General features: G+C 41.7%; 1 protein-coding gene across 2 annotated transcripts in view; it reads right to left on the bottom strand.

Moving 5' to 3' along the window:
* The window catches only part of NWD2 (NACHT and WD repeat domain containing 2), a 131,175-nt gene that overhangs the window by 70,409 nt on the left and 39,306 nt on the right, over positions 1–21,460 (bottom strand). The window contains exons 2-3 of one of the 2 annotated variants that reach the window (XM_090035732.1): positions 18,064–18,152; positions 7,337–7,453 (exon numbers count right to left, since the gene is read on the bottom strand). In XM_090035732.1, coding sequence (XP_089891858.1) covers positions 7,337–7,453; positions 18,064–18,152 — 206 coding nt within the window. Of the gene's footprint in view, positions 1–7,336; positions 7,454–18,063; positions 18,153–21,460 lie in introns of those variants that run through there. The other variant, XM_090035733.1, reaches the window with a different exon arrangement.

The following is a 21,460-nucleotide window of genomic DNA, read 5'->3' as shown; positions in this document are numbered from 1 at the left end:
TGTTCAGTGCTGGGTGGGACTATTTCCTCTTCTCCTCCTCCTCCCCCTGCCCCCCACTCCTGCGGGGTGGGGAGGGGGAGCTGTGTGCAGCACTGCTTGGCTTAGCTGGGGTATGGGAAGCAGCTTTAATGGAGCCACAGCTGCTGGGGGTGACCCCATCCCCATGGCCTGGACCAGCCTCACTCAGCTGCATGATGGGTAAGCCTCCTGTCTGCATTCTCCCTTCCACATCACACAGAGTCCCCCCTTCTCCACCCCGGGAGGAGGAGGAGGGGGGAGACTCCCACCTAGCAAGAATAGAGCCCATCCTCCCTGCCCAGTGGGACAATCGACTCGGCATGGCCCCATTAAGGTGAAGGTGGCAGAGAGAAGGGTTAATTCCTCCATCTGTCCCTTCTGTCCTGCAGCCAGGGTTTGCCGGCCCAAGGGGCCACCACCACAGCCCCCTCCCGTCTTCTCCCTGGTAGACAGACATACCCCGGCTGTGGTAGGGGAAGAAGGGAAGGAGGGAAGAATTAAACCCCTCTCTTCCCACTTTGCCTTAATGGAGCCATGCTGCCTGATGTCTTGCCATGTCCTGTCCCTGCTCTGGCTAGAGAGCAGAGGGGCAGGGCCAACCCTGCTCTGGAGCAGAAAGCAGAGCCATGCCCAGAGAGCATGCTGGAGGTCTCTGGTTTAACTTAAACCAGGAAAGGGTCTGGGACACATTGCATAAACCAGTATGAGCCAAATCAGATAAGTCTGATACTGCAGTCAACCAGGTTTATCTCAACCTGGTATCAGCCATTTTGAAACTGGTTTATGTGCACTGAAAGTCTGTTCTGTTACAGGTTTAAACCAGTTTCTGATCACTTAAACCAATTGATGTATAATGTCTGTCCCTTGTCTTGAGGTTTAAATCTCCTTCTTCCATCCCTACTTTTCAATGATTCCATGATTTTATATTTCAAAGAAACACTGAGTGATGGTTGGTGTTTTGAATTCACAGCTAATGGAAAAGCTACAATGTTAACCTGGCTTATTTAGGTCAAACGAGGAGAAAAGTTAGAAAAATGAATTCAGAAAATTGGAAGAAGCCCAAGTCTCAAACTAAAAGAAGAGAAAAGGCAGAGGTCTGCTCTGTAGAAATTCAAGACAACATTTATCATCATTACTGTAATATTTAATACTACTAGTAGTATTATTGTTGCCACCTAGCCCTAGCTGAGGCCAACGGTGCTAGATTCTGTATAGGCAAAGTAATGAGGACAGTAATGAGATAGCCTGCAATCAGCATGACAGATAGATGCAAGAGATGAAGAGGCTCTTGCACAGATGCAAGGGATGAAACTGACAACAGTTTACTGAAGCATATTATAAGGAAGTTAATTTGCAAATATTTGTGGAAGGAAAGACTGAACACAAGCAGTCAGAGTGGATTTACTAAGAACAAATCATGGCAAACAAACTTGATATAGCGTATCTGGATTTCAGCATGACTTCTGACAAAGATCCATGTGACCTTTTCATAAATAGCTTGGAGAAATGAGGGCTAGAAAAAACTACTATAAGGTGGATAGACAACTAGCTTGACAGTTGCAACCAAAGGGGAATTATATATGGATCCACATCAGCATGGCAGAACGTTCTGGGTGGAGTCTCTCAGAGGCCTGTGCTGTTCAACATACTTATTAATGATTTGGATTCTGGAATCAAAAGCTTCCTGAGCAAGTTTGTGGACAACATGAAACTGGGAAGGACTGCAAACACACTAGAGGAAAGGAGCAAACTTCAAAAGCGCCTTGACAGCCTCCAAAAGAGACGGCTGAGGGGGGATCTTGTGGCCTGTTATAAACTAGTCAGGGGGGATCAGCAGGCATTGGGGGAGTCACTGTTCCCCCGAGCACCGCCACGAGTGACCAGGAATAACGGTCACAAGCTGGCAGAGGTAGGTTTAGGTTAGATATCAGGAGGTGCTACTTCACAGTCAGGGCAGCTAGGGTCTGGAACCAGCTTCCAAGAGAAGTGGTGCAGGCTCCTACCCTGGGGGTGTTTAAGAGGAAGTTAGATGAACATCTTGCTGGGGTTGTTTGACCCCAGTATTCTTTCCTGCCATGGCAGGGGGTCAGACTAGATGATCTGCCCAGGTCCCTTCCGACCCTACACACTATGAAAGCTGGGCTGGAGCTAACGTGATGAAGTTCAATACTGACAAATGCAGGGTGCTACACCTTAGGTAAAATCAAATCAAAAACACAAGTACAAATTGGGTGACATGGCTGGATGAAAGCACTATAGATAGGGCCCTACCAAATTCACAGTAGAAGTAAGCTGTGCTGTGGCTCCTTTAATCTTGCAGGTTCCCCTGCATGCCCCTCTGCCACCAATTGGTAGAGGGGCCCTGCTTCTGGCTCACTCCTGATCAGCAGGGAAGCAAAAACTGGTTTTACACATGGCACCATTTGTATCTTCCCACCCATTAGCAGCAGGGCTGCTGGGGCCTCTTGGCCAATTGGTGGTGGGGAGGTAAAAATGGCACTATGATTAAAAATGTGATGTTTGCTGCCCTGCCAATTCGGAGAAAGCTGCAAGTAGGGCCCCTTCACCAAGTGGCAGGGAGGCATGTGGGGGAACCTGCACGATTAAAGGAGTTGCAGTGCAGCCTACTTGTGCCATGAACTTAGTAGGGCCCTAACTGTGGAGAAGGATCTAGGAATCTTGGTAGATTACAGACTTAATATGGTCTGAAGTGTAGGTAAATGTGTTTTTTGCCCTGAATCAACAGAAGCAAGACAGAGGAGGAGCTGATAGGGTGCCTCTTTACTTGGCATGGTTAGGCTGTACCTAGAATATTGTGCACAATTTTTGGCTCGGCATTTTAAAAAGGACATGGAGACATAAGAGAGGGTATACAGGTGGATGAGAAAAAATGATAAAGGGCTTGGAAGGCAATCCATATGAGGAAGCTTGATGAAATAGGCATGTGCAGCTTGTGCAAAAGGTGCTTGAGAAGGGACATGACAGCAATCTTCAAACTTTTGGACTAGGGACAAACATTCAAAAAGCATGAGCTTGAATTGATTCAATCTTTGTAGGTTAGTCTAACCTGGCTAGGCTGAACTGGTTTGTAACCATACAGACATCCACTCTGGACTGAAAAAATGCAGGCATATACCTGCACTGGCTCAGGCTAGAAGCTGGGAGGGGGCACTAGAGCAGCCCTCCCTTCCCTTCATAGTGCTGAGCTGAGTGGGGGGGGGCGGGGGGGGCAAGGCCAGGCCCTGGTAGGATGCCCTGACTAGGGTGGGGTCCCCCATCCTCGAGTTGATAACACAGCATTTAGCACCCCATCAAGAACACAAAAGCCGTTCTCATTACGGAGGGATGCTGGGGCACTCTGGTAGAAGTTACACCAGGAAGGGGTCTGGATATTTCTAATGTCTGTCCCTAGCCCAGAGGTCCCTTCCAGCCTTACTTTTCTATGTTTCTATGATAGAAGGGCAAGGTTGGCCTTTACAAGTGAGAGAAATAGAAGCAGAAGCCACAGGTCAACACTGCTCTAACCCAGGGCTGTCCAATTGGCAGCCCATGGACTGTATGTAGCCCCTGAAGGATTAATTTGCACCCCCAGGCTCTTGGTTTGGGTGCCTCCCATCATTTGAGCTCCTGCCACTGCAGTCTCTCCCTCTTTCCTCCAGTTTTTGCTGTCTGCTCCAGCCTGGGGTGGGGGTGGGGATGGGGTGGGCAGAGGAGGAGACACAGCCTGCAAGAATAAAGGAACCTGTAGCCAAGGGATATGGGAAGAACCTGGGAATCTCACATACGCAAGAGTGCTAGCACAGTGTGACATGGGACAGAGAGGGGATGCTATATAATGTGTATTCTGAGGGGGCACTGGCATGGAGTGGGTGGTAGGCAGTATTTGCCACAGTGTGGTAGGGAACACCACCTACATGGTATAGCACTGACTGAGGCGCAGAGGGTGTATGGCTGGGGGCGCCTGCAACAATTTAGAAGTTGGACCATCCTTGTCTAAGAAATGTCACAGACAAGGTTGCTTTGTAAGCATCACGAAAGGGGTAGGCTCCAATAGACCAACAGCTTTTGCATCACAAAATTTGTTTTCTATTGCTCAGGTACAGACAGAAACCCATTATTAACAGTTATCTACAATATTCATCTTCATTTTTGTGAATGTTAGTGAAACTATGGAAACTTAAGCCTTAACAACATAGGGGATGGAACAGAACTAAACATCTGAACTGTTTCTCTCTGGTACCGTCAACTATGGAAACTCAATCTGATCATTGAGCCGATTTCCTCCACCTGAGCTTTTCAATTTGACAAATGGTAAAAGATAGCCATGTCTTACAGATATCTGTTGGAGCACCCTCCATAAGCATATCCTGAAGATTTCATTTGAGCAGGAGTGCATTTAAGATTTCTTAAAAGTTAACTTCAGACATTTTTATGTTGTATGAATGTCCCTTTTGCCATGTTCTTTGTTTGCAGGTTTTTTGCAACTTTGCTTGCAAAGTTATTTTAATTTGGCCTTTTCATTTTAACAACAGTTCCTTGTAGCGCTAATCTAAGCAATCTTTCAAACTTACTCTCCCAAGCTATTCTCATCGCCTTTCTTCACTAGCTGCCTTTCAGTTTCACTCCTGTGGTTGTGCGTAAAATCAGGAATCTGGTTCCTTATTAAAGCCTTTCAGCTCTTGTGCGTGGGGGAATATTCTGCAAGTGACTCATTCATAGGCAAAGCTAATATAAAATATTATATAACTGAAGATTTCAAAGAGACATATTGGTACCTTGTGCTGACCTAGAGTAACCTGACAGTTGTAATAAAATTAATGTGGAGAGAACATAAAGGACAGAACTGTAATAGGTTATACCAGTCACTTTTCATTCCCATTCTTTGAAAACTTCTATGAGACACTGCAATAATTAAATCCTCACAATTCAGTACAACTTCTTTTAACACTTGGAGTGTGAAAATTGTGGAAATGATTTGATATGGATTAGTCCTGAGTAGCTGAAAATTGCTGGACTAAATTTAAGACAGGGAGAGTCTCATTTTGGTCCAGTTTATTTTAGGGAGGTCTACTCTGGTGTACTTATAACAGTATAGTCACCCAGTGAATCTTTCTCTGATGTAGACAGGGATTCTATCTGTCTCTCTTCACAGAGGCTCTTTATGTCAAAATTATATGGGTTATAGCCATAAACACAGGTAAAGAGTTTTTACTGTGCTTCTCCTTAAAACAGAAATGATGGAGCCTGAACCATTCCACTGTCAGGTCCACTAGTAGCATTATTATAGTTTTAATTCTGTGACTGTACAAAACAAAAATGCTAAGGTATGGATAGTTCCCTCCTCCACTCTATTCCATTAACATGTAACAAAAACAATAAACCAGAATTTTTTTTTGTAAAAATGGAGACCTAAATCAGTCAATTAAAGGCAAATATTTCCTGGAATAGTAGTCAGAAACAGTCATTTGGAGACAGTCACCTATGAATGCACAGACAATCTTATTTATCTTACACATGAGTACTTTCACGGACTCTCACCCCATAACGAGTTCACATACAAACCTACCTGCATCCCAAATTGTTTCACACCCTTTGTTTCATATGTCAGGGTTAACACATGATGTTTTAATCTAAACAGCTTGAAAATCAATTTCTGGCTATGCTATCATACACCTATCCTCATTACAATTAACTCAATCTACCGAGAAGTGTTAAAAGCAGACATGATGCTTTAAACAGTTGGCAAAAGGATACTATTATTAGTCCAAAATCAATATATTGTTACTTCCAGACCTAAGATTAATGTAATCTGTGCTATATACTGATCTGTCCCCAAAATATTCTCAAGTTACCTATGTGCTTGTTAAAATAAAGTACAAATATTTCTAAGTACCAGAAGGAAATAAAACTTTGCACTTAAAATTCTATTCTGTACCGTATAATTAATGTGAAACCAGCGACAGCAACATTCATTGTGTATGCTTCACTGAAAAGAGAGAATTAATACTAGGCAGGATTTAAAACTGCTGCAGTCTACTTGTAGTGTCTTTCTCTTATTGAGTTCAAGATAAACTTTGGCATGGCTTCATAAATTTAGATTGCCACAACTGAAGATACTATATTAGATGGCAAGAGACCATCTATTGAGCTGGATATAAAAAACAAAACAAAACAGGGACAGTCATGAAAAATACCATCTCTTACACAGAAAGGACCATATCTGGTTTTATGAGCCAGTGTTTAAAATGTATTTAAGTTCATCACTTATGTCTAATGGCAAGAACCAGCGAGGATAAATACAGGAATTATCTCTTGTTGCCAGATAGCTTAAAATTCAGGAAAGTTGCAGATTTCTCCTAAAGCAACCCATCCTAGCAATAGCGAATAATGGTAAGTTAGGGCTAGGAAAATAAATCATAGATTTCCCTGGTTGTTACCAATCTGCTCTTTTTTTGAAGTTCAAATCAAACAAATCAGTTTCATTTCCTAGGCCTGCCAGACCAAGCTGGAGAAAGTGGCTGCGAGTCTCTGCTATTCTCTGACATAATGGTGCTCAGCCTTTTGGATCCATGAGCCAGGGGAGTGGTGTGGGGCTGGTGCATGGGCCTGATCAAGCTCTCTGTGCCCGGATTAAGCCCCAGAGGCCTGGAATTGGATCATGTACTGGGATCGGGCCCTGAGGGGCCAGTGGTCCTCCTGCATGCCCAAAATTGGACCCTGGGGCCTGATGACACCCCTGGCTAGCCTTGTACACTGAGATTGGGTGCCTGACCCAGCACACAGGGTCAGGGGCTTCCCTTTCATCTGCAAGTTTGGCAGCAGGGGAGTGGTACTACCGGTCTTCCACTGCCAAATTTCTGGACCTGTGGGGATCCCTGCAGATTGTAATACATGCAGCAGTAGGCTACATTTGGCCAGTGTGCAAGGGGTTGAGCACCCTTGCAGTAATGCTTTTCTTTTATAGCTATCCCCTTGCTGGCCAACTAACATACTATATTTTAGAGAAGCATTACCAATTAACCAACAGAGGCCTCTGTAATCAAGATGAAGCCAGAAGCCGTGGTAACGCACTACCAAAATAACTGGCTATGAAGGAACCACTCTCCTTACTGATTCCTGATTCCCTATTATTTGCAGCATCCTATTATTCCCCATGGGGAAGCGTTTAAGACATTTCAGTAAGCAGCACCAAGAAATACTTTAAATATATATATAAAAAATAAGTATTTTATAGAGAAAAACTTTTAACTGCACTTCAGAAGCTAGAATAGCAATCAGTATATTTTGTTTTAAAGTATAGCATTATTTTTATACCCACAACAAAACATGGACCTGCAGAAGTTTTCAAGCAATCTTCTAACAGCTTCATACGAGTCTTCTGGAGCTCAGGACTGTCCCATTCTTCTGTTTCTACTCCCCAGTACAAGTCTATGACCTGGAAATCAATGTATAAAATATTGTTAGTGTATTCTTTACTGCATTTTCTATCTACATAACATGATGCACAAAAACTCAAGAGATTTCTTTTTCTCTTTGACAGTTAAATTGAATTGCATTACAAAGGCAACGGGTTCTATTCAGAGATGATGCAAACCTCCTGTGTGATCTTTGGCAAGTCAATTTATCTCTGCTTCGTAACCCAGGGTTTTCTCCTTTTAAACTTTAAACTCTTTGGTATAAGACCGTCTCTCACTATCTGTTTGTACAGCTCTGAGCACAGGGGGGTCCTGACTTCATGTAAGGCTTTCAGGTGCTCCTGTAATGCAAATAAAGACATAAAGGAAAGACTATGGGTAAAACCTTGGCCCCAGTGAAACCAAAGGGAATTTTGCCAAGGACTTCAATAGGGCCAGGATTTTACCCTTCTGCCTTTCAGATCAACAGATCAATCTACCTTGTGTTATAACACAGAACAAAAGGTAGAACAGGGTTATATATTGTAATGCCATTCTTCTAATGTTACTATTCTGTTATTCCTTTACCTTTTGCTGCTTTGTAAGCAAAGACTTTATGAATATATAAAGGCAGATATTTTGCTGTTCAGACTTTAATTTGTAGCTACAACTTCAGTTTTACAATGTTAATAAGATGCAAGAAAATGCCTGCAAGAAACTGGCATAAGGCTGCTAAATTTATTTAAAGCGATTAAGTGATAAAGTGTGGTTTCACTACATATTTTAACTTGAAAGGATGGAAGTGTCTTTATTACAGAAAATTTCACTTAAAGGAACCAATCCAAATGTCCGTATTATTTAAAATAAAATAATGGTGCATCATGCTGAGATTTTCTTATGCCACTGTAAATTAACACAAAAATCTATTATCAAACAAGAAGCATCTAGTTTTTATAATAGTATGGAGTGATGGATTTGGTGCCAAATTTAAAAAAAATAAAAACAAACATTGGGACATGCCCATAACTGTTATTTTTATATGCATTCTATGCATTGTTGGCAGTACTTGGAGGTCATGATCAAGTAGGAAGCGTATGGCTAGATTTTGTCTGAACATCTACGATAGTCATTGACTTGTGTGGCAAGCCATATGGGGAAAGGCTGAGGGATCTGGGACTCTTCAGCCTGAAAAAAGAAGGCTGAGAGGGGACTTGGTAGCAGCTTATTGCTACATTAAGGGCTCAGTGAGCACTGTTCACCAGGGCACCCAAGGGGAAAACCAAGAGTAATGGTCACAAACTCCTGGAAGACTTGTTTCAGGCTCAACGTTAGGAAAAACTACTTCACATCTAGGGTGTCTGGACTGCGGAATAAGCTCTCTCCGGAGGTGGTGCAATCACCTACCCTGGAAATCTTCAAGAGGAAACTGGATGGTCACCTTGCTGGGGTCACCTGACCCCAGATGTCTTTCCTGCTTGGTCCAGGGGGCTGGACCCAATGATCTTCCAAGGTCCTGTCCAGGCTTACTATCTATGAATCTATGGAAAACACACTGTAAGGTAGATAGAACTTGGACTGTAAGAACTAGCACCATCTAGTTAAGCCACTTGGAAACAAGCAAATATTCAAGCTTAATTTTACGATCATAGAAGAGCAAGGCTGGAAGGGACCTCAAGAATTCATGTAGTCCAGTCCCCTGTTCAAGGCAGGATCATCCTCAAATACAACTATCCTAGAAAAAGTGTCTGTCTGACCTGGAATAGTGCTTCTACAACTTCTCTAGGTAGCCTGTTTCAATGCTTTGACCACCCTCACAGTCATAAAGTTCTTTCTAATCTCCAACCTAGATTTCCTCTGCTTCATGCATTCCACTAGTTGGTTTCAATGTGACTAGTTGTAATAATCAGGTTGCATGCATTTGTCTGCTGCATCAGGGCCAAAATACATTTTACAAAACTCTTTCCCAGCCTTCTGTTGGAACAGGAGACTTCTTTGCAGGCCTTGCCATCTCACACTTCCTTTTCTCTCTTTGATTTTCTCTCTTTTTAAGTCTCATCAGAAAACATCTCTTTGCTTCCTTTTTTGTTCATCTTTCCCTGCTGGTTTATTTTTATGGTTTTATTACCAAACTTGATACTGTATTTGTCAAATGCCTGAATATCTGAATTACATATAAAATAACTTAAATATTTTAATTATAAATTCTCAGCTCCAAAAACTTCTGAATTAACAGCTAGAGGAATTTATTGTATAATTCAAGTATTTTCTCAAGTGTCAAAGCCACAAAACTCAAATAAGAAGTAAAGAGAACATTGTGGCAAAAGGTGTGTTGTGCATCTTTCCTACGTGTTAGAAGAAGTGATAGAAAACAAGCTGGGGGAGGACCTTCTCAGCAGTGGAAAGGGATTTCAGAGTCATAGTTGACACCAAGATAAACATGAGTTGTCAATATGATGAAGTGATAAGCAAAGCTAACCACACCTTCTCATGCATTAGCAGGTGCATGATGAACAGGTCCAGGGAGGTGATACTTCCCCTCTGCATGGCATTGGTCAGGCCACATTTGGAGTACTGCATCCACTTTTGGGCGCTGCACTTCAAGAGGAATGTGGACAACCTTGAGAGGGTTCCGAGGAGAGCCACCTGTATGGTTAGGGACCTGAAGGCAAAGCCCTACAAGGAGAGACTGAGGGACTTGGATCTTTTCAGCCTCCACAAGAGAAAGCTGAGAGGTGATCTTGTGGCTGCCTACAAATGTATGGGGCAGGGTGCAGCAAGGAATAGGAGATGCTCTATTTACTAGGGCACCCCTTGAAGTAACTAGGAACAATGGCCACAAACTGATGGAGAGCAAGTTTAGGTTAGACATGAGGAAGAACTTGTTTACGCTAAGCATTGCCAGAATCTGGAATGGGCTTCCAAGGGAGGTGGTGCTCTCCCATACTTTGGGGTCTTTAAGATGAGGCTAGACATGCATCTGGCTGGGGTCATCTAACCCCAGTGCTTTTTCCTGCCCTGGGCAGGGGGCCAGACTCAATAATCTACTGAGGTCCCTTCCGACCCAAACATCTGTGAATGTATAACTTTGCAGTTACGAAACCAGCATTTCTACAGCATATAGAAAAACCTCCTGCAATTTTAGGATTTTGTCTTTATTGTCTCCTCACTCTGTAAATCTTACCTTGCGTCTTTTACACAACACAAATTCATCCCGATTCATTACAGTGTGGTTATCACTATTAATGAGACTAAGTGCAAATGTCACCTTCCTAATCACATCTGCTCTTAGGTGTTGAGTCATAAAATCTTTTATAACAGATAGAGAAAGCCTGAAAATCTGCTTTTTCATAATTTGGGTTGTAGGATGAATCTCTGATGCACTGAGCTTCTATGCTATATTATTCTGGATGTTATAGCATTATAACATCATTATTTGGGTGTGTTCTATTAATGCTTTATGAAGCATCATGAACGACCTCTGTAATATGTTTGGTGCTTCATCTTCGCCCCAGGCAAACAAGAATGTGCAATGGCATGCTTTGGTGAGTTTTGTGTTGATTTTTTAAAATACACATATGCAGGGTTCTATATATCTGTTAGGGAAGGCAGGTCAAAGAAATTCATGCTTAGAGCAGGGCATGGTGAGCTTTGTGTTTGTCCTTAATTGCTGCAGGAGTGTATTTCCCAAGAAAGATCTGTCAGCTGAGCTTTACTTTACTGTGTGTGTTCCTTCTGAATATGGCAGCACTTAATGAAACTTCACAAGTGCTATACACAAGTGAATGCTTGGAGCCATAGTTATAATTGGATAATTGGGTTTCACTCACTTCATTTGCCTCCAAAGATCCTCAGAACTCTGAGAAAGAAAATACAGGTGAGGGACAGCGTATTTGAAGAACTGTACTTTTGAGTAGAGAGAAAAGTTGTTGACCCATAAGTGAAGTTAAGGAGCTCTAGGTGTTTTCCTTATGCCAATACATTATCGCCATTTCCGTTTTGTTCCAGGGTGGAAGTGGTTCTCAGCAAGTGTGGCTTTGATTTATGGGAACGCAAGCCACCTTTTATACAGGCTAAAAATGAGAGCAGTGTCCTTTCACAGCATCTGATGAAGTAAGCCACGATTCAAATAAGCTTATGCCATACGTCTCTGATTAAGTCAGTCTACAAGGTACAAACCTATCCTGACTTCAGCAATTACATGGCTATTTCTTTGTTGAAAACTGAAACAACAGATGGCACTGTTCATGGTAAGGATCAGGAGTGGAAGGCTTCACCAAGACCTAGTTTGGGTAGAACAAGACGGGTTTCCTTAGGAATGTTTTAAAACACTGATCAAATAATTGATTAATGAGGTGTCATGTTTATGTCTCTGTTAGAGCAGAAACAAAAATCCAGGAGAAAACCATGAAAAAATTCAGACACAGAGGATGCAATGCCCTTAAAGAGGTAGTAGTAACAGACCTCATTGGGGCACCAGACTGGCTGTAAAGTGGGCTTGGATTTCTGAACAAGGAAGATGCCTCCTGCTGCTTGTTCTTATAGTGTTCAGGGAAACAGGACATTAAGCACATGTTTTTTAAATAAAAAGGATGCATTATAGAAACATCTGACATGTATAATAGAAGATGAAATGTAAGTGAAAGAAACATACAAGGCCCGAAATATTGGCTAGCTGCTTGGGCCATGGGACAACAGTCTTAAATGATAAATCTGGACAGCAACATTTTTAAATGATAAATCTTCTGAACCCACAGTTTACTTCTCACTGGGAGACATTCAATCAAGTCTTGTACGACTGTATTGACAGTTAGAAAAATGGGAAAAAAACCTCTAGAATAAAAGCATATGTTTTATTGCTCATAAACATCCTTCCATCACAGTTGTGATTGAGGTCTTCCATATCCTGAATAGTAACCTATAACAAATTTCCAGAAATGACTTTATACCTAATAACTTAGTAATTATATATACAAATGATTGTATATAACGCTGCACACATAAAATCAAAGGCATTCTTTTGAACAGTTGCCCTAACATCTCCTAAACCATCATTGAGAGCTGGTGTAATGCCATCATATTCTAAGTTGTATCATGACTTCACAATATCTTGTTAGAACATGATTCTGTGATGCACTGTAATGTGATGATTCTTTGTCAACAAGTTACAAATCTAACCACACAATGTTTGAAAAAAATGGTCTTGCAAGGCAAGCTGTTACAGATGTCATCCCTGTGAATGTACAAAGAATTTAGAAAAAGCGATTTATGAATTCTTTGCATTGCATATAATAACTATGCATCTATAGAAATAACAGACTATCAAAATAACTATATCTAATGCTATATCTAATTATTTGTATTGGAGAAAATGGCAGGTGTTTTGCCATTATTACCCAGTAATATTGCCAAAAGGGGTTGGAGATCTGTTGTTCTGTATAAAACTGGTTACCCAAGTTTGACTGATTTGGGTCTGTTATAACATCATATATTTTTTTAATGCTTTCATTCATCAGTCAGTGTTCTCCATTTCCTTTTCCCAGTTTCTGTCAAAACACCCCCTACCACTTTTATAGGTCACTCAGTTTCTTTTCCTTACTAGTTAAAAGAAGCTAGCTTTTTATTTCATATATCTTTCTGTATGGTCTATTATCTCTCTCAGCTGTTGAAATGGACAATGTTGTAAAATTATTAACAAAGTAACCGGCCTTTTTGTTCAAAGCTGAATGTCTCCATTTATCAGACATCTTTTTTCCTACCATTTTGTCCTGTGTACAGGAACATGAGCCTTGTGAATAGCTGAAAATTATCCTGAGATAATGTTTCCAAAACAATCAGTTGTTCAGTTTAACCCCCTACTCCCCAAACAAACATATTTCTCAAACTATTTAAGGATATAAAATGCCAAGTGTCCTGGATCTTTTTAGCTTATTTTAAGTCTATATCTTAAACAAAAATACAAATACAAATGCCAGCTTTTCAGAAACATTTTCTTAAAATGTTCTAGTCTGGAACAAAGAAAATCTACTAAACAAACAAATGCAGAGGAGTGGCTAATAAATTCAGTCATATTTCTCCACATATGGTGATGTCCCACAGGAGTAGCCAACAACTTTAGGAAGCCTGACAGATCAGATGTTTTGCAACAACTGAGACCCTGTTATTGGTAGAGCCAGATGACTCAAAGAAAACTGGAATGCTGACTACATTAGAATGAATTTCATTTATGTCATGATTTATCAAATAGATGGTGACTTGAGGATACCCTATAGTATGTCACTTGTAGGTCTGTGCAAAGCTTCGGATTGCAATTCGGAGGCCAAATCTACAAATCCAAATTGAATTTCTAGAAGCTTTAGGCTTTCCAAATTGATTTAGAAAAGATTCGGCAATAGGGTATAATAGGGAATCAATGAAATATCTGTAACTTTGTTGTTTTTTGAAAGGGTAAAAGGCAAAGTACATTTTTTTTGATCCATCCAAGTTCTGTATATATTACGGGAATGAACTAAGTCTCCTTCTCTCTATCCGGAAAGTCCCTGCATTTCACAGGCACTACTGTAATCTAATGAAAGTAATGATGATGGTGAATTTACATGTTAGAAGATAATCAAAAAATAAACATTTTCCCCACAAATGCTACCCCAGAACCACTCCAGAATACTTCCTTATTTTTAAATTTTTTGCATAACTTTACATGTGAAGAGTAATGTGAAAACTAAATTTGACTCCTCAATGCCTCTTAGGGATCCCCTGTTTTTAAAGAAATTCAAATCAGATAAATCAACTTCTCTGCTTGTGGGGCAGATCACCACACCTTCTCCTATATAAAGACTTTCCTGGGTTTTGAGACTTATGGCACTCAGTCTTCAGATAATGGTTGAAGCTATAAAATAATATTTTTTATTTTGTAAATACTGACCAGAGGAAGCAGGATTGCTACTTATCCTTCTCAGCAACCATATTCACTGATTTTACTAAAGTAACAATTGTAGTCTTGCACTTTTTCACACTATAGGTATTCTGATATTTTTATCATATCAGGACAATATAGCCCACCTCAGGATTCATTTTTGCTTGCAAGTATGGTGTAAAGGCATTTTGTTATATATAAAGGAGATGTTAGTTTATTTTGTTCCCTTTTTTCTTTGAGGTGTCTCTCCAGAGATAGCTGAAGAGTAAGGCAGATAAAAAATCTGGATAAGTTAGAAAGCATCAGCATTTTCCCCGAATATCACAGGGGATAGTAAAAGAAGAAGTTGGTTTTAGTAATTAATACACTCTTAGCATTCCCTTCCTGCAGTAACACTACTGAGACTGTCCAAAGAGATGATCAGCTGGCATCCTTATGTCAAGTTGCTTCAAAACCATCATCTAAAAAAATTTAAAAAATCAAAACAATGCTATCTTTACATGCAAAAAAGGCTTAACAACTCCATTTTGATTCAATAGAATTGATTATAGAGTGTGATTAAAAAACTGTTTTGATATAAAAACAGCCACAATCAAAATTTGTTGCTCAATATACATGCAGAGCTTTACATACAGACTGCCTTAAAAGCATTTACCATGGTTGTTACTAAAGACAGTGCTGCTTTGTTTTGTAAAGCTGACCTGCTGGGAAAGCAGTGGCACAGCTTTGTGTGAATTTAGTGCTGAGGATGCCTGAAGATTTGGAGTTGTATTTGTCTGTAAAATTAATTATATTCTTTATAATAATTGCACATGTTTATTCCTCCTGCCAGAGGCTCTGGTCTGAACAGTCATTCACTGGCTTCAATAGGGGCTGTGGAACTGGAGAGAGGACTTCATCAGAAGAACTGTCTCCACCTGGGTGAGCTGGCCCTTTCCACTACATAACATGCAGCTGCCCTCCTAGAAGAGAGGGCTGTGAGGCTAAAGACGGGGTTTCGGTTAGGACTCAATCTGCAGCTAAAGGAAGGGAGGGCAATTATTTTGGGTGGAAGGCCACTTACCAGGTTTTGACAAGTGGTCGAGGGCCGCAAGGGTAGACCTACCCTTTGCCAGGGTGGGGCCATCTTGGGACCAGAAGTCCCACCCTCTAACCCCTGACCTTTGCCACCAGGAGTCCCTCCCCTTGTCCCCAGAAGTACTCCTTTTGGCAAGGGGATTTGCCATCTCAGAACCAGAAAAATACCAAATTCTATTCTAAAAATCAACCATTTACTAAAACATTCATTAATTTGATTTCAAAAAATATTTTGTCCTGATTTAGATGTTTGTGTAGTGTATATAGAGGTGATTGTATAATAGCTTAAAATGAACTCTTACTCTTGTATGTTGTGGGGAGATGTGGGGGCATGAGTGCGTGTGTGTAGGGGGGTGTGGGTGGGTATGGGGAGGGAAGGGGCTGGGAAGTGTTGTGTCATGTGTGGAGGGATTGCCCACAGCCCCCCTGCAGCAGACAGAGCCCCCCACACCAGTGCTTCTGCAAGCCTGGGCTCCAGGCTCCTAGCTCCAGAGCACCAGTGCGAGCCCCATGCTGCCACTCACCATCACTTCTCGCTCCATTTGTCACTGCTACCCTTCTTGTCCCCGACTTTGCTGGTCCAGCAACGTTCCAGCTGCATGGCTGAGACCACAGGATGCAGCAGGAGTCAGACTGGCCTGATGGGCAATGCAGAGCAGCCAAGAATCATGGGGGCCAGGCTGGCTCCTGCTGCATCCTTTGGTCCTGGTGCAGCTGGGAACCAAATGGGGTGAAAAGGAACAGCGGCAGTGGTGGGCCAGAAATCAGGGAAATGGCAGCAGCAAGTGGCGGGGAGTGTCAGTGAGCAGATGTGAGGGAGCGCAGGGACAACTGGGCGGGAGCACGGGGTTTGCAACAGTGTGGGGTGAGGGCAGGGTGGCCTGGGCGCTATTGAGCTAGGTTGGGCTGCACCAAGGGGGAGGAGAGAGTCAGCACAGCTCCATAGAGCCCCTGCCAACCCAGGTCCCATGCTCCTGCCACCCCACTCTGGGCTCCCACTGGCACTGAAGCACAGGCTCCACACTCCCACCCAGCTGTTGCTGTGCTCCTGCACACCTGCTCACTACCACCCCTCTTCCTGCAACCACCATTTCCTGCCCACCACCACAGCACTTCTCTCCACCCCCTGCCCACTGCTCCAGCACCACGTGGTTCCCGGCTGCAGTGCCAGGACTGCAGGAGCTGGCCTGGCCTGGCCCGAGGACTGGGGTGATCGCACATGATCCTCTGCCTTCCTCCCCCCTACTTATCTGAATTTCCCTCTCTGGCAGGAGGAGGTGGGAACAGCCCCAGGGCCCCAGGCCAGAAGCTTCTGCTAGGCAGAGGCTCCCGGCTGGGGGTGGGAGGGGAAGCTGTACAGGCCTTGATGCTGCAGCTACTGGGTGCTGCTGCCCCTGGTGCCTTGTTATCTTTGACACGCAGCCAGGGACAGATAAAATATTAAATTTTCTAAATTTTTTAGGGGCTCTGCAGGCTGGATAGAACAGCCTGCAGACTGTATTTTGCCCAGTCCTGAGCTAAAGGTCGCTGGCCACTCAAAGTCTGAAATGGGTTTACGTTTTTCATTTCGTCTGTTTTTAAGAGCTGATAATTTATGTAACCTTTGGCTTCTTTTATGTCATTTCTATTTTATTTTATTATATTGTTTATTTTTTATGCAATACTTGGCCTCTTTGTCAACACCTGTTTATTAGCTGGGTGCTAAAGATTCAGTGTCTTAAAGAAGGGATTCCTAGGTCTGGACAACAAGTTTGTAACACAGAGGTCTTGCCATTGTAAATATGATCTTTAGCTATGACTTCAAAAGACTATTGGCTCAAAGACTTATGGCCAATGGCTCAGTAAGGTACTTAAACCCATACCTAACTTCAAGTAAGTAATCCCAGTGACTTCAAGTGTAACTCTTAACTTCTCCTTTTCAAATCAGATCTAATTCATTGCTGTTATACAACAGGTGAAGAAAAGCCACTTCTAAAGATACAGGGAGAATTAATTATTTCCTGGCCCCAGTAAATTAATGTTGAGAACTTTGCCATCGACTTGAAATGGAGCCAGGATTTCATATCATGGCTCTCCAAATCTGGACATGATCATTCAAGAACTCTGGGTATTTTTACAAAATATTCTATATTTATTTCATTAGTAATCAAGACTTCACTACTGTTCCTCTCAAACACCATTTATTGTTTGCTGGAGGAATTTTTAAAAAAAATGTGGTGCAACTATTGTACATACTATGTGGATGCTGTGACTTTATGCAGCTCAAAGTAAAACTGATAATAATACAGTTACCATTTATTAATAATTTACTATTTCCAAGTGTTATCACTGGGCTGTATACATATCTTTGGAGAGAAAATGTCTGTTTGCTCTAGATTCCCAGCCAAAAAAAAAAAAATTCTAGAACACTCAGCATTTTTTCTTACTTGTCTTTTTATTAATACCAGCCGAATTCACTCAAGATGTTTTGACCACGTCAAGTTGACAAATTTCTAATATAAAGTGTATGTTACTTATTCTGCATATGCTTGTATTTTGCCAATGTTTAAATCAACCTTATAATTTTTCAAAATAAAAATAAACCATTACATATGTTTTAAACATAGATAATTACCATGCTATTTTTGAAAATTTATCATAATAGAAGATTACATCTCAATCTACCTGAAATTCCAGCCCGTAGTTTTCCCTGCAGAATTCTCTCAGTTTTGGATACACATGTTCTCTTAGTGCATTTCTTTCAGCTATAGTGTCTGCGGTGGGAAAAAGAAAAGGTGTTGTTAACAATATTTGAATGAACTCTGTTCTTTTAAACCAGTATGTAAATTTCCTAAAGAAAAATCTATCAGTTTTATATATGTTAAATAACCTGCACTTGAGTGAAAAATCTAGTGAAGGAGTTTAAATTTCCAAACTTTATGTTCTTGTACACTATGTTTAATGTAAAAATATGATTATGATACTTAATACAGAGCTGAGTACATTTTTAGTAATCTAGTATATTTCAATAAACATGAATATTTCAACTGGACTTCTATATCACTTTCAGGGAGCTGAATTTTGGTTGACAACAACATCTACAGAACAGAGTATGTACAGACATTCGGGTAGATTATGGAAGTTTAAAACGGCCACCCAATCTAAGGTGAGCTGGGATGGAGGGGCTAGTGGGAGGGCTTGGGGAGCAAGCAGGGTCCATATGGCAGATGGTCGGGGGGTCTGGGAGTACTAGCAGGGGAGTTTGGGAGAGATTGGGGGGCAGCAGGCTCTGCGTTGGGGGTTAGGTAAGCACGCAGGGTGGATGAGGTCTGGGAAGGCTTGGCAGGATTTCGGGGGCAAGTGAGGTTCCCTCCCCCTCACTCAGGACCAGGGGCTATCCCCCCCAAGTCCTCTCTCCAGACAAATAGCCAATCTGGTAAATCAGTCCTTCCCGATCCCACCCACCCTGACTTACTTTGGTCGACTCCCAACATGGGTCAACATGGGTAAAACCTGCATAAGGAGAGGCTTGTGGGATGGAAAGCTGGGGGGTGGGGTGAGAGGGGGTGGTGGCTGGTCTGTGGGGATGGAGGTTGTCCATCTGGGGGTGGGGCAAGAGGCTGGGGGGCTAAAAATAACCCAGTGCCAGGAGACGGGTGGATAGGAAAAGAGCAGCCCCAGGGCTGGGGCCAGCAGCTGGGCTTTCCTAGTCCTAGTGCTACACTGGGAACTGAACAGAAGTTCAGTTAGATGGGTCTTGCTTGCCAGACTTGAACTAAGTCAGACTATGTTTGAGGTACAGTTAACTTAGAGCAGGCTGGTCATTTTCAGACCCATATAACCTTCCTGAACTGGTGTACAGTTTGCACTTAGATTGACCTAACTAGGGATCCAAGTATAAAGTCCATACCTAGGCAAACTAAGATCAGGTGGCAGTTTAACCTCCCGAAACATCTGCACGTACCCAGAGAGAGAGAGAGAGAGAGAGAGATTGTAGTCTAGATTTAAAAAAAAATTCACATACAAATCAGTTTTATTGAATTAAGAGCCAAATAGTACAATCATATTGCTAAGTTTTTTTTATTATCTTAAGAGAAGGGATGAATTTAACATTTTTTTGCCTATTTTACAATCTACCTGATTTTTTACAGTAAAAAAAATGCACCAATCTTCTCACATGTTGCACATCTCTTCTTATGGAAGTATCTCGGGAAAATGTTTTGATAATAAAAACATTACCAGGTAAGAAAGACACCAAGTTGTTACCAAAAGTTCTAGGTGTCCCAAGTAAATTTGGATACACTTATCAGTTAATAATTACTATAGGAACAACTGATATATTGGAGCTAAATTAGATTGTTCACCAGTAAGGAGCTACATGGGTAATCTGTTTAAGCCTCTCAATCTAACATGAAAACATGCAGTTTTACAGATAGGTTTGTTTTGGGGTCAGAACTGGTTCAGAAATGCACGAAGGGATTACATCAGTACAAACTTATTATTAGAAACAAAATATTATATACCACTGAGTCGGTGTTCCACTTAATGAAAAGTAACAGAATATTCATGTATGAAAAACAAAGTACAGCTACAGCAGTTAGAGCAATAGCTATCTGTCTGCACTGACATGAAGGAGCCAGTTTAAAATTGATTTATCCAATCCCCTTATTGTTGCAAGCTACAGATGTCCCTACAAATCTAAAAATATGCTGTGTTTACCGATGCCACAACTGTCATACATAAGCTGATTCTGATGTCCATTTGTACAATCATGGACAGAGATTTAAACTTTTCTAGATTCTGTGACAGTTCTTGGAGAGTTTGGACTTCATCATTTAGTTTAAGAAGGTAATGTTCACAAAGAACTCTGAAATGCTATGTAAATTTATGCTAAGTACTATAATCTTCTTACAGATAAATGTTAATGTCGTCCAATGTTTAGTTTTATTTATTATAGACTATGAATTAATCATTCTGCTGCTTACTCTGTGAAAAATATTTTTGCAGGAAAATTTCTTATAGGGAAAAATGGCAACATTTGCTGTTATTCCTTTAGAGATGATGAACTAGAGTTAAAATATGGTATACATAGAAGCAGATCTAGGATTTTAAAACAGGGGTACAGATGGTGGCGTGTCCCACTCCTTTGACCCCATTGACCAAATCCAGACCACAAGACTTTTCAAAGGCTGGGCAACCCAACTCTGGAAGAGGCTGGCAGCTTGTCAGTACAGCTGCCAGAGCCATCCAAAGACCCCAATTCATTGGTGGACAAGGGTGTGTATGGATAGGGAACTAAGTAGCCACAACATTCATAGAAAATTAGGTTTGAAAGGGACCTCAGGAGGTCATTTAGTTCAACCCTGTGCTCAGAGCAGGACCATCCCCAACTAGATCATCCCGGCCAAGGCTTTGTCTAATTGGGTCCTGAAATCCACCTGAGTAACCTGTTCCAGTGTTTTACTACCCTCCTAGTGAGAAAATTCTTCTTAATATCTAACCTAAACTTCTCTTACTGGAACTTGAGACCACTGCCCCCTGTTTGGTCATCTGCCACCACTGAGAACAGTCTACCTCCATCCTCTTTTGAACCCCATGTCAGGTAGTTGAAGGCTACTATTAAATCCCCTCTCAGTCTTCTCTTTTCTAGATCCCCTGGGTTAAGATGCCATGATAATAAGCCCTGTGTATGCTATACAGTCAAAGTCTTGAATGCAGTACGCATGACTGAACCCCTCCTGGATCTGCCCTGGTCTGAATAGGTACAATTCGATTAAAGTCAGGATAGTCCAATTCCCTTCCTCTTTCTTTACTCCTTTATTACCTTTTCAATATGAGGCCCCCACTACACGGTACAGGTGTTATGCAATTACCTGGAGCCCAGCTACATGTGCAAAGTAGTTATATCACACAATAAAAAGCTCCAACCAGCTAAAAAGCTAGACTTCATAAATGTGTACTAACTTTATAGCTGATTGCTACTGAGCTTTAATCTGCACATGTGGCATTGTCTCCTCTGTGGCTGGGAGCCCTGTCAGCTGATGGGACTCCCAGGTAGAGAAGTACACCATAACCAGTGTAA

The sequence above is a fragment of the Crocodylus siamensis genome, chromosome 2 (assembly GCF_052110815.1).
Source record: "Crocodylus siamensis isolate JL-2025a chromosome 2, ASM5211081v1, whole genome shotgun sequence".
Classification (NCBI taxonomy): domain Eukaryota; kingdom Metazoa; phylum Chordata; order Crocodylia; family Crocodylidae; genus Crocodylus; species Crocodylus siamensis.
This window is presented reverse-complemented; position numbering and strand designations above follow the sequence as displayed.